Source organism: Crinia signifera, chromosome 4 (assembly GCF_055691185.1).
Source record: "Crinia signifera chromosome 4, ASM5569118v1, whole genome shotgun sequence".
NCBI lineage: Eukaryota > Metazoa > Chordata > Amphibia > Anura > Myobatrachidae > Crinia > Crinia signifera.
The window spans coordinates 315825299-315842284 of NC_139220.1; the positions used below are offsets into that span (position 1 = coordinate 315825299).

Genomic DNA, 16986 nt, shown 5'->3' on the forward strand with positions numbered 1-16986 from the left:
TCCAGTAGCACACATACTCAGCCTAATGGAATAACCTGTTTGGATTATTCAGTATAACATATTATTATTGTCTGACATACCGCCCTGTGATGTCCCCTGTATACAGCAGTCTGGGGAACACAGCTCAGATATGAATACAGTCAGTATAACATATTATTATTGTCCGACATACAGCCCTGTGATGTCCCCTGTATACAGCAGTCTGGGGAACACAGCTGAGATATGAATACAGTCAGTATAACATCCTATTATTGTCCGACATACAGCCCTGTGATGTCCCCTGTATACAGCAGTCTGGGGAACACAGCTCAGATATGAATACAGTCAGTGATAATATCCGGTTATCGCCGGCATTTTGCAATTCTCTTTGCTGAAGCGCAGAAAGAGGCGGGAGAACAACATATGACGGAAAGGGGCGTGGCCTGGTTCCGTCACACATGCGCATCACAGACCCTGACACCTAGGTTACATGCGCATCACAGACCCTGACACCTAGATTCCATGCGCATCACAGACCCTGAATCCGAGAATGGATTCATGTCATTAATGCTCTTTCTGTAGATTGTCACACATATGGAAAAACAATATCTCTGTGTATTTAGACACCCATAATATTTATTATTTATTTCATTATTTATTATTTAACAATATTGTTATTAATGAGTTGGCACCAGGAGAACCATGGTACAAGGTATTATACAGTCCCTTGTGAGATAAAGCTGTGGTAGGGTAAGATGAAAAGGGTAGGGGGAGGAGGTGCTATAGACCCACACAGACTGCAGCTGCTGCTTCCCATCATACGTCCTACTTGGACTGTTGGCTGTTCCCTGTGGCAGTGTCCAGCGGAGAAGCGAGTGAGGCTGCACGGTTCTATGAGGGCAGAAATAAGGTAGGATATCTGCTTTATTACACTCCTATGGGAATGTCCTGGTCAGTGTAATCACCATTGCAGGGTCATATCTGGTATGGGGAGATGAGAGGACCCAGAGCTGGAGTGTAGGGAATAGTTAGGGAGTGCTTTATACAGTATGCATCACACTGACATGCTGCTGCTTCCATATGTCTGGGGCATTTGAACGGTTCTGAATTACCCCCTGTATGTCTGGGACATATGAGCTGTTCTGAATTGCCCCCTGTACATCTGGGACATATGAGCTGTTCTGAATTGCCCCCTGTATTCTACATGCATCCAAAATCTAGTATTAGATTTTAAAAAGGTCATTTACATTAGGTAACAGCTGCTGGTCACTGTAGGGCTGCATCTGTGTCCTATAACCAGGCAGACTAAATAAGGATACAAGGAGACAGCTGCTGACTGATTTACTACACAGATCCCAGCAAATGTTTATATACAGGGAGTGAGATACATTGTAATACAGGGGGTATACAGTATACAGGGAGTGATATACAGTGTAATACAGGGGGTATACAGTATACAGGGAGTGAGATACATTGTAATACAGGGGGTATACAGTATACAGTGATAGAGATACATTGTAATACAGGGGGTATACAGGGAGTGAGATACAGTGTAATACAGGGGGTATAGAGTATACAGGGAGTGAGATACATTGTAATACAGGGGTATACAGTATACAGGGAGTGAGATACATTGTAATACAGGGGGTATACAGTATACAGGGAGTGAGATACATTGTAATACAGGGGGGTATACAGTATACAGGGAGTGAGATACATTGTAATACAGGGGGTATACAGTATACAGGGACTGAGATACATTGTAATACAGGGGGTATACAGGGAGTGAGATACAGTGTAATACAGGGGAATACAGAATAGAGGGAGTGAGATACATTGTAATATAGGGGGTGTACAGTATACAAGGAGTGATATACAGTGTAATACAGGCGGTATACAGTATACAGGGAGTGATATACAGTGTAATACAGGCGGTATACAGTATACAGGGAGTGATATACATTGTAATACAGGCGGTATACAGTATACAGGGAGTGAGAAACATTGTAATACAGGGGGTTTACAGTATACAGGGAGTGATATACATTGTAATACAGGCGGTATACAGTATACAGGGAGTGAGATACATTGTAATACAGTGGTATACAGTATACAGGGAGTGATATACATTGTAATACAGGGGTATACAGTATACAGGGAGTGAGATACATTGTAATACAGGGGGTATACAGTATACAGGGAGTGAGATACAGTGTAATACAGGGGTATACAGTATACAGGGAGTGAGATACAGTGTAATACAGGGTATACAGTATACAGGGAGTGATATACATTGTAATACAGGGGTATACAGTATACAGGGTGTGAGATACATTGTAATACAGGGGGTATACAGTATACAGGGAGTGAGATACAGTGTAATACAGGGGTATACAGTATACAGGGAGTGAGATACATTGTAATACAGGGGGTATACAGTATACAGGGAGTGATATACAGTGTAATACAGGGGTGTACAGTATGCAGGAAGTGATATACAGTGTAATACAGGGGGTATACAGTACACAGGGAGTGAGATACATTGTAATACAGGGGGTATACAGTATACAGGGAGTGAGATACAGTGTAATACAGGGGGTATACAGTATACAGGGAGTGAGATACATTGTAATACAGGGGGTATACAGTATACAGGGAATGAAATACAGTGTAATACAGGGGTATACAGTATACAGGGAGTGAGATACAGTGTAATACAGGGGGTATACAGTATAGAGGGAGTAGATACAGTGTAATACAGGGGTATACAGTATACAGGGAGTGATATACATTGTAATACAGGGGTATACAGTATACAGGGAGTGAGTTACATTGTAATACAGGGGGTATACAGTATACAGGGAGTGAGACACAGTGTAATTCAGGGGTATACAGTATACAGGGAGTGAGATACATTGTAATACAGGGGGTATACAGTATACAGGGAGTGAGATACAGTGTAATACAGGGGTGTACAGTATACAGGGAGTGATATACATTGTAATACAGGGGTATACAGTATACAGGGAGTGAGATACATTGTAATACAGGGGGTATACAGTATACAGGGAGTGAGATACAGTGTAATACAGGGGTATACAGTATACAGGGAGTGAGATACAGTGTAATACAGGGGTATACAGTATACAGGGAGTGATATAAATTGTAATACAGGGGTATACAGTATACAGGGAGTGAGATACATTGTAATACAGGGGGTATACAGTATACAGGGAGTGAGATACATTGTAATACAGGGGGTATACAGTATACAGGGAGTGATATACAGTGTAATACAGGGGTGTACAGTATGCAGGAAGTGATATACAGTGTAATACAGGGGGTATACAGTACACAGTGAGATACATTGTAATACAGGGGGTATACAGTATACAGGGAGTGATATACATTGTAATACAGGGGTATACAGTATACAGGGAGTGAGATACATTGTAATACAGGGGGTATACAGTATACAGGGAGTGAGATACAGAGTAATACAGGGGTATACAGTATACAGGGAGTGAGATACATTGTAAAACAGGGGGTATACAGTATACAGGGAGTGATATACAGTGTAATACAGGGGTGTACAGTATGCAGGAAGTGATATACAGTGTAATACAGGGGGTATACATACCTCCCAACTGTCACGTTTCCGTCGGGACAGTCCCGATTTTCGGGTCCTGTCCCGACGTCCCACCCGCGGCAGGCATTGTCCCGCTGCGGGGGGTGGCAGTTGGGAGACCCCCCAATCTAGTAGAATAGACGCTGTGCGCATGCGCACAGCGTCTATTCTCGTATGAAAATGAGGTTGCGGCTAATTAGCATAAGCCGCGCCCTCATTTGCATACGCCCCGCCCCCTTTGCCGCGCGAGTGTCCCTATTTCCTCCGGCCAGAAGTTGGGAGGTATGGGTATACAGTATACAGGGAGTGAGATACAGTGTAATACAGGGGTATACAGTATACAGGGAGTGATATACATTGTAATACAGGGGTATACAGTATACAGGGAGTGAGATACAGTGTAATACAGGGGTATACAGTATACAGGGAGTGATATACATTGTAATACAGGGGTATACAGTATACAGGGAGTGAGATACATTGTAATACAGGGGGTATACAGTATACAGGGAGTGAGATACAGTGTAATACAGGGGGTATACAGTATACAGGGAGTGAGATACATTGTAATACAGGGGGTACACAGTATACAGGGAGTGAGATACAGTGTAATACAGGGGTATACAGTATACAGGGAGTGAGATCTGAAAATCCTGCGTTTGCCACTGCAGGGAGTGATATACATTGTAATACAGGGGGTATACAGTATACAGGGAGTGAGAAACATTGTAATACAGGGGGTATACAGTATACAGGGAGTGATATACAATGTAATACAGGGGGTATACAGTATACAGGGAGTGAGATACATTGTATATGTCATGATCCCCCTTTGGGCACCCCCACCTGGATCATGAGGGGGTAGGCACCCCAAGATTCCTAAATATAGCCCAGAGACCCAGACACTCTCTTACCTGAATTAACAACATTTTTCCAATACAATTCCCTGCCTGCCATCTCATGGGAGCCGTGCCTCTCACACTAATAGAGCCTTCCACAGGACTGTGTGTTCTATAGTACTAGGACAGGACTTTATTACATACCAGATGTCTGCCTGCGATGGGAAATAGTACCGCGTGTTTATAAATATTGCGCCCATCAGGGCATATACTCCTGAGCCTGATATGTGTCTATCACAGTAATGTATGGTTTATTGCATGTGTGTAATATCTTGTTGGCTAATGCGGACAGCCGACACCCCCCTATCTCATCCCCCTCACAGGAAGCATCAGCAAGCTGAATAGGCTGAGACTTCACAACCAACAACAGGGTCTGTTTTGACTTCACACCTGGGCCGCCCCCTTATCAGCAATGGTTCCTGGCCTTTTGTTCTCCCCGGGGACTTGTTATAGACTGGCCGGCACCAGACCAGCAGGGGGCCAGAGAGTCCCAGAGAACAGCAAGTTGGCAGGGCTACAGCAGCAGCCAATCCCTACACAGGACTCAGGGGCATTTACATCTCAGGCTTCAAGCAACAACCAATCCGGTCGCAGAACTCAAGGATAAAATGGGCTGAAACAACAGCTCTGGGTGACTTTCTGCATCCATCCAGGATCCCTGACCCGGCGAGGCAGGATCCCAGGGGAGGAAGCTGAGTTCCCTCCAGACCCCACCAGAACATCAGCAGTGGGCAGTCGGCCCTGGCGCAGTGGACCCCATACCACAGCCAGCGGTTGCATCCAGCGTGCCAGCACCCCGACGGCACCCACAGGCCAAGCGGCTGGGATTCATCACCTGCAGGACCAGCAGTGGGCAGTCGGCCCTGGCGCAGTGGACCCCATACCACAGCCAGCGGTTGCATCCAGCGTGCCAGCACCCCGACGGCACCCACAGGCCAAGCGGCTGGGATTCATCACCTGCAGGACCGGCAGCGGGCATCGGCCTTGGCTCAGTGGAGCCCGTACCTCCGCTGGGGTTCTGCATTCCCCCCTCACCAAGGCCCCACCAGCCTCAGCTCAGAGACTGCCCAAGGTGACTATTGACTGTGGAAGGGAAGGGGAGGTGTTCACCTTTGTGTGGTTCTGATATAGTTAGTGTGTGCTGTGTATATTGTAGGCTACCTGTATTGTGTAGTGTTAGTGGTGTGGTTATGGTTTTCATGTACTGTTAATATGAAATAAAGGTGCGTTTTGTACCTTGCTTTTGTGGCCTTACTGTGTGATCCGCGAACCGAGGTTCTCCCGGGACTGTGCAAATGCTGTAAACACTGCCTTTCTCAAGGCGGATACGAGCGATAGGCCCCCCCATGCACCCATGAGCCCGGGAGTCCTTACAATTGGTGGCAAGCAGTGGGGATCACACAGTCCTGTAGACCAGGCAGAACCAGGGGCCCGTATCGTTATACGGCCAGGTTCTGTTGGCGCAATAGCCCATAACCAGTAGTATAGAACCACACAGAGGTGAGCTCTTGTAACCCTAGCAGGGATGCCGGGGAGAAGAAAAAGGATAATGTGTGAGGGCAGTAAGCGAGGGAAGAATTCCGCTTAAGTGCCGGCTTGTCCAGGGGGACAATCCCTGCAAGCGAGGGAACGGCGGAGTGTGCCGTGGCCCGGGAACGGAAGCGGAAGTGAGGGGTCCAGCAAGTGACGCTGACCAAGCCCTACTTGTGCAGCACGTTTTGGAGAATGGTGCCAGGAATGGGAGAGAAGCGCCTGAGGAGAGGCAAGCAGTGCCCCAAGTCTCCTAGAGCAGTGAAGCTCAGGGCTGAGGACTGGCACCTGAAGAGTCCATCCACAAAGATGCAGCCTTTCTGGGAGCACTGGGAGGCAGCGTGCCTGTGGACTAGCTTGTGGACTGGAGCTACTATAGGGGAGAAAATTGCCTATCTAATAGATGAATTTGTGCAGTGTAAAAGTGATGCTGACGTGAGAAATCTGCCAGGAACTCTGGAATGGAGAACATTTGTTATGGAAGTGAGTAACTCCATGTCGCAGATAATGCAGAGAAGCCAGGTAGCTGAGGCCAGCGCGCCAGCACCTGGTGATCTGGGTCCTGGGAAGGAACCCATGAAGAGAACCCAGAGGGAAGAGGAGCTGATGGTGCCACCTGGGTGGATGACCGAGGGGTCCACTACACTAGGACTGCAGCATGCAGAATGGGAAGCTCCATTAGCGAGAATGAGTCTGGAGGATTTACTTGCAGAATGGAAGCTACGATGCAGCCTCCCCACCGACGGCTGTTCCCACCGAACCCTTATTCGGTGGGTGTATGAGCAACAAGAGAACCCCCTACATGCATTCAGCGTGTATAGGAACTGTGTCCTGTGTCCAGGAGAACTGAGAAGTGTCCAGGAGCAGTTACAGTGTCTCCTGCACTGTTATGATAATGCAGAGAGGGTCGCCCTGGCACAGGGACAGCTGAATTCACCAGAGTGGCTGGACCAGTGTCAGCGGGGGGAGGCAGAGGAACGTCGGCTGCTGCAGCTTGTGCATCCTCAGAGAGCCACAGAACTAGATTCCCCACTGACACAGGGAGAAATCACAGAACTGTTCCCATTCAGTGAGTTGGGAAATGAGGAACTAGCTGTGGAGTGTCCCTGTGATATCGCACCAGGGACCCCGGACTCTAAAGGAGCCCTAACATCATGGACTGTGATTGTGGCAGATGGATATCGGGGAGGGGATATTTATTCCCCCTGCATTGTGCCAAGTAGTGTGGCGGAGCTGGACACTGTGGCCCCACATGGTGATGATAGACTGGTGCACACGGAGCCTGTCATAGATGGAGCAGTGCCAGTATACAGTGCAGGGGCTGCCCCAGAGAATAGCCCCAGAGCAGAGCATATCTTGGAGGCTGGGACTGTGATGGCGGAGTCCTCGCCACAGGAGGTACAAAGCAGTGGTCAGCCACTGCTCCAAGCAGCTAGCCAAAGGATGGGGGTGCACCCAAAAATGGCACCCCAGGAAGAATGGCAGTACATCTTCCCTTTTGCAGATGTGGGAGATGGAGACTTTGAAACTAGCGGCCAGGGGGTCTACAATGATTGTGCCCCAGCAGAGGGGGCAGTACTTCTCCCCTACATGACCACCAGCGGCCCAGCGAATGAGGGCATCTTGCCCCAGGAGCCCCAGCATATTCAGCTGGGGGAGATGGAAGGAAATGTGTCTGGTGTGTGCTCTGCCACTCTACCACCCCAGGAGGATTATCCAGGACTGTTCCCACTTAGCCATCAGAGCCAGGAGGATCTGAAGTCAAAAGGCAGGTATGTGACCGGGGTGCCAGAGCAGGGAGTAGAGGCTGGGGTGCAGCGCTTCTGTGAGTCCCCTGCAAGAGTGACTGACTGTAATTATGTGCCCGGGGAGCCGCTGCAGCAATCAGGCAGCCAAGCAAGCAAACATGGAGGGGATGGTCAGAGACATAGCTCATCACCCCCCTGCGCCTCAGAGGAAGACACCTCACCACCCAGCATGGCACGAGCAAGAGAATGTGAGTTTGCACCTGGGGCTGTAAGGGAGATGCCAGCAGTGCTGCCGTACAATGCCACCCCACCAGTCCCTCTCATAGCCGGGCTGGGGGAGGTGTTCGACCCAAGGGGGGGGATTGTGGGTAAATCAGGGGGAGACTTGCGGATACCCCCTGCTTCCCTGCAGCCATTGTGTAAAGGAGAATCCCCAGGACCGCTGCCTGCTGCTGAGGGCAGGTGGGGGCTGGGTGTGCTCAGGCCCTGGGAGGTGGGGGAGAAGGATCCCACCAGCAAGGCCCTTCAATCATCGCGTAAGGGTCCAGAGAACCATCTAGAACTGGGGGAGGTGGTTGTGGGGGCTTCTGAGGGAAGAGCCGGGGAAGGATTGCGGATACCCCCTGCTCTCCTGCAGCCATGGTGTAAAGGAGAATTCCCTGGCCCACTGCCTACTGCTGAGGGCAGGTGGGGGCAGAGTGTGCTGAGGCCCTGCAAGGTGGATGAACAGACATGGATGGAAGGTGGCCCATGGGAGGACCAGCAGTTTAAGGGGCTGGGGGAGGTGACTGTGAAGGCTTTTGAGGTTTTGGGAGGAGCATCGTTGTTACCCACTGCTCCCCTGCAGCCAACGTTGGCTCCGTTGTTAAGAGCAGAATCCACAGCCAGGTTTCCGGATTGTAGCCTGTGTGCGCAGATCGGACCCCTCCCAGTTGCGCCAGAGGCGGAGGGAGGGGGGACAACCACACAGGCAGGAGAGAAGGAAAGATTTCCACATGACAGGGGCAAACCCTGTAACTGGGGTACTGGAATGCGGGTTACATGTGGTGAACTGCTGACCTCAGACCCCCCTCATCCAGAGCAGGAGGAGCGGAATCACGCCTCCAGGAGATCACTGGGCCCGGTCATCCTGACTGGCTCCGATCTGGGAGCCAGCCCCTCGGACCGGATTTAGGAAGGGGGAGGTATGTCATGATCCCCCTTTGGGCACCCCCACCTGGATCATGAGGGGGTAGGCACCCCAAGATTCCTAAATATAGCCCAGAGACCCAGACACTCTCTTACCTGAATTAACAACATTTTTCCAATACAATTCCCTGCCTGCCATCTCATGGGAGCCGTGCCTCTCACACTAATAGAGCCTTCCACAGGACTGTGTGTTCTATAGTACTAGGACAGGACTTTATTACATACCAGATGTCTGCCTGCGATGGGAAATAGTACCGCGTGTTTATAAATATTGCGCCCATCAGGGCATATACTCCTGAGCCTGATATGTGTCTATCACAGTAATGTATGGTTTATTGCATGTGTGTAATATCTTGTTGGCTAATGCGGACAGCCGACACCCCCCTATCTCATCCCCCTCACAGGAAGCATCAGCAAGCTGAATAGGCTGAGACTTCACAACCAACAACAGGGTCTGTTTTGACTTCACACCTGGGCCGCCCCCTTATCAGCAATGGTTCCTGGCCTTTTGTTCTCCCCGGGGACTTGTTATAGACTGGCCGGCACCAGACCAGCAGGGGGCCAGAGAGTCCCAGAGAACAGCAAGTTGGCAGGGCTACAGCAGCAGCCAATCCCTACACAGGACTCAGGGGCATTTACATCTCAGGCTTCAAGCAACAACCAATCCGGTCGCAGAACTCAAGGATAAAATGGGCTGAAACAACAGCTCTGGGTGACTTTCTGCATCCATCCAGGATCCCTGACCCGGCGAGGCAGGATCCCAGGGGAGGAAGCTGAGTTCCCTCCAGACCCCACCAGAACATCAGCAGTGGGCAGTCGGCCCTGGCGCAGTGGACCCCATACCACAGCCAGCGGTTGCATCCAGCGTGCCAGCACCCCGACGGCACCCACAGGCCAAGCGGCTGGGATTCATCACCTGCAGGACCAGCAGTGGGCAGTCGGCCCTGGCGCAGTGGACCCCATACCACAGCCAGCGGTTGCATCCAGCGTGCCAGCACCCCGACGGCACCCACAGGCCAAGCGGCTGGGATTCATCACCTGCAGGACCGGCAGCGGGCATCGGCCTTGGCTCAGTGGAGCCCGTACCTCCGCTGGGGTTCTGCATTCCCCCCTCACCAAGGCCCCACCAGCCTCAGCTCAGAGACTGCCCAAGGTGACTATTGACTGTGGAAGGGAAGGGGAGGTGTTCACCTTTGTGTGGTTCTGATATAGTTAGTGTGTGCTGTGTATATTGTAGGCTACCTGTATTGTGTAGTGTTAGTGGTGTGGTTATGGTTTTCATGTACTGTTAATATGAAATAAAGGTGCGTTTTGTACCTTGCTTTTGTGGCCTTACTGTGTGATCCGCGAACCGAGGTTCTCCCGGGACTGTGCAAATGCTGTAAACACTGCCTTTCTCAAGGCGGATACGAGCGATAGGCCCCTCCATGCACCCATGAGCCCGGGAGTCCTCACAATACAGGGGGTATACAGTATACAGGGAGTGATATACAGTGTAATACAGGGGTGTACAGTATGCAGGAAGTGATATACAGTGTAATACAGGGGGTATACAGGGAGTGAGATACAGTGTAATACAGGGGGTATACAGTACACAGGGAGTGAGATACATTGTAATACAGGGGGTATACAGTATACAGGGAGTGAGATACAGTGTAATACAGGGGATATACAGTATACAGGGAGTGAGATACATTGTAATACAGGGGGTATACAGTATACAGGGAGTGAGACACAGTATAATACAGGGGTATACAGTATACAGGGAGTGAGATACAGTGTAATACAGGGGGTATACAGTATACAGGGAGTGAGATACATTGTAATACAGGGGGTATACAGTATACAGGGAGTGAGATACATTGTAATACAGGGGTATACAGTATACAGGGAGTGAGATACAGTGTAATACAGGGGTGTACAGTATACAGGGAGTGATATACATTGTAATACAGGGGTATACAGTATACAGGGAGTGAGATACATTGTAATACAGGGGGTATACAGTATACAGGGAGTGAGATACAGTGTAATACAGGGGTATACAGTATACAGGGAGTGAGATACAGTGTAATACAGGGGTATACAGTATACAGGGAGTGATATACATTGTAATACAGGGGTATACAGTATACAGGGAGTGAGATACATTGTAATACAGGGGGTATACAGTATACAGGGAGTGAGATACAGTGTAATACAGGGGTATACAGTATACAGGGAGTGAGATACATTGTAATACAGGGGGTATACAGTATACAGGGAGTGAGATACAGTGTAATACAGGGGGTATACAGTATACAGGGAGTGATATACAGTGTAATACAGGGGGTATATAGTATACAGGGAGTTATATACAGTGTAATACAGGGGGTATACAGTATACAGTGAGTGAGATACAGTGTAATACAGGGGGAATACAGGGAGTGAGATACAGTGTAATACAAGGGAATACAGTATACAGGGAGTGATATACAGTGTAATACAGGGGGTATACAGTATACAGGGAGTGAGATACAGTGTAATACAGGGGGTATACAGTATACAGGGATTGAGATACATTGTAATACAGGGGGTATACAGTATACAGGGAGTGAGATACAGTGTAATACAGGGGGTATACAGTACACAGGGAGTGAGATACATTGTAATACAGGGGGTATACAGTATACAGGGAGTGAGATACAGTGTAATACAGGGGGTATACAGGGAGTGAGATACATTGTAATACAGGGGGTATACAGTATACAGGGAGTGAGACACATTGTAATACAGGGGGTATACAGTATACAGGGAGTGAGATACAGTGTAATACAGGGGGTATACAGGGAGTGAGATACATTGTAATACAGGGGGTATACAGTATACAGGGAGTGAGACACAGTATAATACAGGGGTATACAGTATACAGGGAGTGAGATACAGTGTAATACAGGGGGTATACAGTATACAGGGAGTGAGATACATTGTAATACAGGGGGTATACAGTATACAGGGAGTGAGATACATTGTAATACAGGGGTATACAGTATACAGGGAGTGAGATACAGTGTAATACAGGGGTGTACAGTATACAGGGAGTGATATACATTGTAATACAGGGGTATACAGTATACAGGGAGTGAGATACATTGTAATACAGGGGGTATACAGTATACAGGGAGTGAGATACAGTGTAATACAGGGGTATACAGTATACAGGGAGTGAGATACAGTGTAATACAGGGGTATACAGTATACAGGGAGTGATATACATTGTAATACAGGGGTATACAGTATACAGGGAGTGAGATACATTGTAATACAGGGGGTATACAGTATACAGGGAGTGAGATACAGTGTAATACAGGGGTATACAGTATACAGGGAGTGAGATACATTGTAATACAGGGGGTATACAGTATACAGGGAGTGAGATACAGTGTAATACAGGGGGTATACAGTATACAGGGAGTGATATACAGTGTAATACAGGGGGTATATAGTATACAGGGAGTTATATACAGTGTAATACAGGGGGTATACAGTATACAGTGAGTGAGATACAGTGTAATACAGGGAGTGAGATACAGTGTAATACAAGGGAATACAGTATACAGGGAGTGATATACAGTGTAATACAGGGGGTATACAGTATACAGGGAGTGAGATACAGTGTAATACAGGGGGTATACAGTATACAGGGATTGAGATACATTGTAATACAGGGGGTATACAGTATACAGGGAGTGAGATACAGTGTAATACAGGGGGTATACAGTTTACAGGGAGTGAGATACATTGTAATACAGGGGGTATACAGTATACAGGGAGTGAGATACAGTGTAACACAGGGGGTATACAGTATACAGGGAGTGAGATACAGTGGAATACAGGGGGTATACAGTATACAGGGATTGAGATACATTGTAATACAGGGGTATACAGTATACAGGAGTGAGATACATTGTAATACAGGGGTATATAGTATACAGGGAGTGAGATACAGTGTAATACAGGGGGTGTACAGTATACAGGGAGTGAGATACATTGTAATACAGGGGTATACAGTATACAGGGAGTGAGATATATTGTAATACAGGGGGTATACAGTATACAGGGAGTGAGATACAGTGTAATACAGGGGGTATACAGTATACAGGGAGTGAGATACAGTGTAATACAGGGGGTATACAGTATACAGGGAGTGAGATACAGTGTAATACAGGTGGTATACAGTATACAGGGAGGGAGAAACATTGTAATACAGGGGGTATACAGTATACAGGGAGAGAGATACATTGTAATACAGGGGGTATACAGTATACAGGGAGGGAGAAACATTGTAATACAGGGGGTATACAGTATACAGGGAGTGATATACATTGTAATACAGGGGGTATACAGTATACAGGGAGTGAGAAACATTGTAATACAGGGGGTATACAGTATACAGGGAGTGATATACAATGTAATACAGGGGGTATACAGTATACAGGGAGTGAGATACATTGTAATACAGGGGGTATACAGTATACAGGGAGTGATATACAGTGTAATACAGGGGTGTACAGTATGCAGGAAGTGATATACAGTGTAATACAGGGGGTATACAGGGAGTGAGATACAGTGTAATACAGGGGGTATACAGTACACAGGGAGTGAGATACATTGTAATACAGGGGGTATACAGTATACAGGGAGTGAGATACATTGTAATACAGGGGGTATACAGTATACAGGGAGTGAGATACAGTGTAATACAGGGGTATACAGTATACAGGGAGTGAGATACAGTGTAATACAGGGGTATACAGTATACAGGGAGTGATATACATTGTAATACAGGGGTATACAGTATACAGGGAGTGAGATACATTGTAATACAGGGGGTATACAGTATACAGGGAGTGAGATACAGTGTAATACAGGGGGTATACAGTATACAGGGAGTGATATACAGTGTAATACAGGGGGTATATAGTATACAGGGAGTTATATACAGTGTAATACAGGGGGTATACAGTATACAGTGAGTGAGATACAGTGTAATACAGGGGGAATACAGAATACAGGGAGTGAAATACAGTGTAATACAAGGGAATACAGTATACAGGGAGTGATATACAGTGTAATACAGGGGGTATACAGTATACAGGGAGTGAGATACAGTGTAATACAGGGGGTATACAGTATACAGGGATTGAGATACATTGTAATACAGGGGGTATACAGTATACAGGGAGTGAGATACAGTGTAATACAGGGGGTATACAGTTTACAGGGAGTGAGATACATTGTAATACAGGGGGTATACAGTATACAGGGAGTGAGATACAGTGTAACACAGGGGGTATACAGTATACAGGGAGTGAGATACAGTGGAATACAGGGGGTATACAGTATACAGGGATTGAGATACATTGTAATACAGGGGTATACAGTATACAGGAGTGAGATACATTGTAATACAGGGGTATATAGTATACAGGGAGTGAGATACAGTGTAATACAGGGGGTGTACAGTATACAGGGAGTGAGATACATTGTAATACAGGGGTATACAGTATACAGGGAGTGAGATATATTGTAATACAGGGGGTATACAGTATACAGGGTGTGAGATACATTGTAATAAAGGGGGTATACAGTATACAGGGAGTGAGATACAGTGTAATACAGGGGGTATACAGTATACAGGGAGTGAGATACAGTGTAATACAGGGGGTATACAGTATACAGGGAGTGAGATACAGTGTAATACAGGTGGTATACAGTATACAGGGAGGGAGAAACATTGTAATACAGGGGGTATACAGTATAAAGGGAGAGAGATACATTGTAATACAGGGGGTATACAGTATACAGGGAGGGAGAAACATTGTAATACAGGGGGTATACAGTATACAGGGAGTGAGATACATTGTAATACAGGGGGTATACAGCAGGGTTTCCGACCCTCCCGGAATTTCCGGAAGTCTCCCAAATTCTGGCACCCCTCCCGGCCCCCCGGTAGGATGGGCAACCCTCCCGGATTCAGGGGGGGACCCCCGCTGTCCCCCGGATCGCGGCATTAAAATGCCGCAATCCTCGGGTCTCAGAGGAGGGGGCGGAGCTAAAACGGCACAATTGCGTCATTTTAGCCCCGCCCCCTCCACAGAGATCCGTGAATTTGTTGCGTTAACAGCATGGGGGTGGGGCTTAGTGATGTCACTCGTAAGCCCCGCCCCCTGAGCGGCTACTGAAACTCTCCTCTTCGGGTTTCTCCTGGAGAGGAGAATCTTAAAGACGGCAACCCTGGTATACAGTATACAGGGAGTGAGAAACATTGTAATACAGGTGGTATACAGTATACAGGGCAGTGGCGTAACTAGCATACAGCAACCCCCGCAGTGGCTTGGAGGAGCCGGGGGTCTGCGGGGCGCTCTCCCTGACTTGCCTTCAGTTCTCTGCTGCTGTGCAGGATAAGAGAGGGCACTGGGGTCACGGAGCTGCACTGATTTATTTCTTCTGTATGCAGTCCCGTCCTCCCAGTCCTCTCAGGTCTGCTAGAGCTCACACAGTCACACACTGGATTAAGGGATAGTCTGTAAACTATTTTCCACTTTACAAGTGTATTCATACACTCTTGATTACACGTGTATAGCGGCAAGTAGTTTGCAGACTGTCCCTTACTTCCAGCGTGACTTCTGAGACTTTTCTTACAGGGTGGACTCTCTGGAGCCTGTAGCACACTAGCATGGAGCATAACGGGTGTTTAAGAAGGGGTGAGTGTCACACAAAGTGTGTCACAGTGTGTGTGTATATCCCATTAACTATGCAAAACCCAGGTGTCATTTTTTCAAATGTATAGATATCTATATTTCATTTTTTATTTAATTTGTTAAATTTCCCTGTTTTGGCACTCAGATGAGGGGGGGGGGGGGGGGGGCGCTCCAATTATTTTTGGCAGGGGGGAGCAAAATTTATAGTTACGCCACTGATACAGGGAGTGAGAAACATTGTAATTCAGGGGGTATACAGTATACAGGGAGTGAGATACATTGTAATACAGGGGGTATACAGAATACAGGGAGTGATATACATTGTAATACAGGGGGTATACAGTGTACAGAGAGTGAGATACATTGTAATACAGGGGGTATACAGTATACAGGGAGTGAGATACACTGTAATACAGGGGGTATACAGTATACAGGGAGTGAGAAACATTGTAATACAGGGGGTATACAGTATACAGGGAGTGAGATACATTGTAATACAGGGGGTTTACAGTATACAGGGAGTGAGATACATTGTAATACAGGGGGTATACAGTATACAGGGAGTGATATACAGTGTACTACAGGGGGTATACAGTATACAGGGAGTGAGATACATTGTAATACAGGGGGTATACAGTATACAGGGAGTGAGAAAAATTGTAATACAGGGGGTATACAGTATACAGGGAGTGAGATACATTGTAATACAGGGGGTTTACAGTATACAGGGAGTGAGATACATTGTAATACAGGGGGTATACAGTATACAGGGAGTGAGATACAGTGTAATACAGGGGTATACAGTATACAGGGAGAGATATACATTGTAATACAGGGGTATACAGTATACAGGGAGTGAGATATATTGTAATACAGGGGGTATACAATATACAGGGAGTGAGATACAGTGTAATACACTGGTATACAGTATACAGGGAGTGAGATACATTGTAATACAGGGGGTATACAGTATACAGGGAGTGAGATACAGTGTAATACAGGGGTGTACAGTATGCAGGAAGTGATATACAGTGTAATACAGGGGGTATACAGTAAACAGGGAGTGAGATACATTGTAATACAGGGGGTATACAGTATACAGGGAGTGAGATACAGTGTAATACAGGGGGTATACAGTATACAGGGAGTGAGATACATTGTAATACAGGGGGTATACAGTATACAGGGAGTGAGATACAGTGTAATACAGGGGTATACAGTATACAGGGAGTGAGATCTGAAAATCCTGCGTTTGCCACTGCAGGGAGTGA

At 47.3% G+C, this 16986-nt stretch overlaps 1 protein-coding gene across 1 annotated transcript; it reads left to right on the plus strand.

Moving 5' to 3' along the window:
* The first annotated feature begins 6710 nt into the window (after nucleotides 1-6710).
* LOC146075874 (uncharacterized) lies at nucleotides 6711-10409 on the plus strand. The gene is made up of 2 exons (XM_083185543.1): nucleotides 6711-7808; nucleotides 9377-10409. Exons 1-2 carry the CDS (start codon nucleotides 6724-6726, stop codon nucleotides 9396-9398), a joined length of 1107 nt encoding a protein of 368 aa, XP_083041669.1. The 5' UTR covers nucleotides 6711-6723; the 3' UTR covers nucleotides 9399-10409.
* Nucleotides 10410-16986: the final 6577 nt, after the last annotated feature.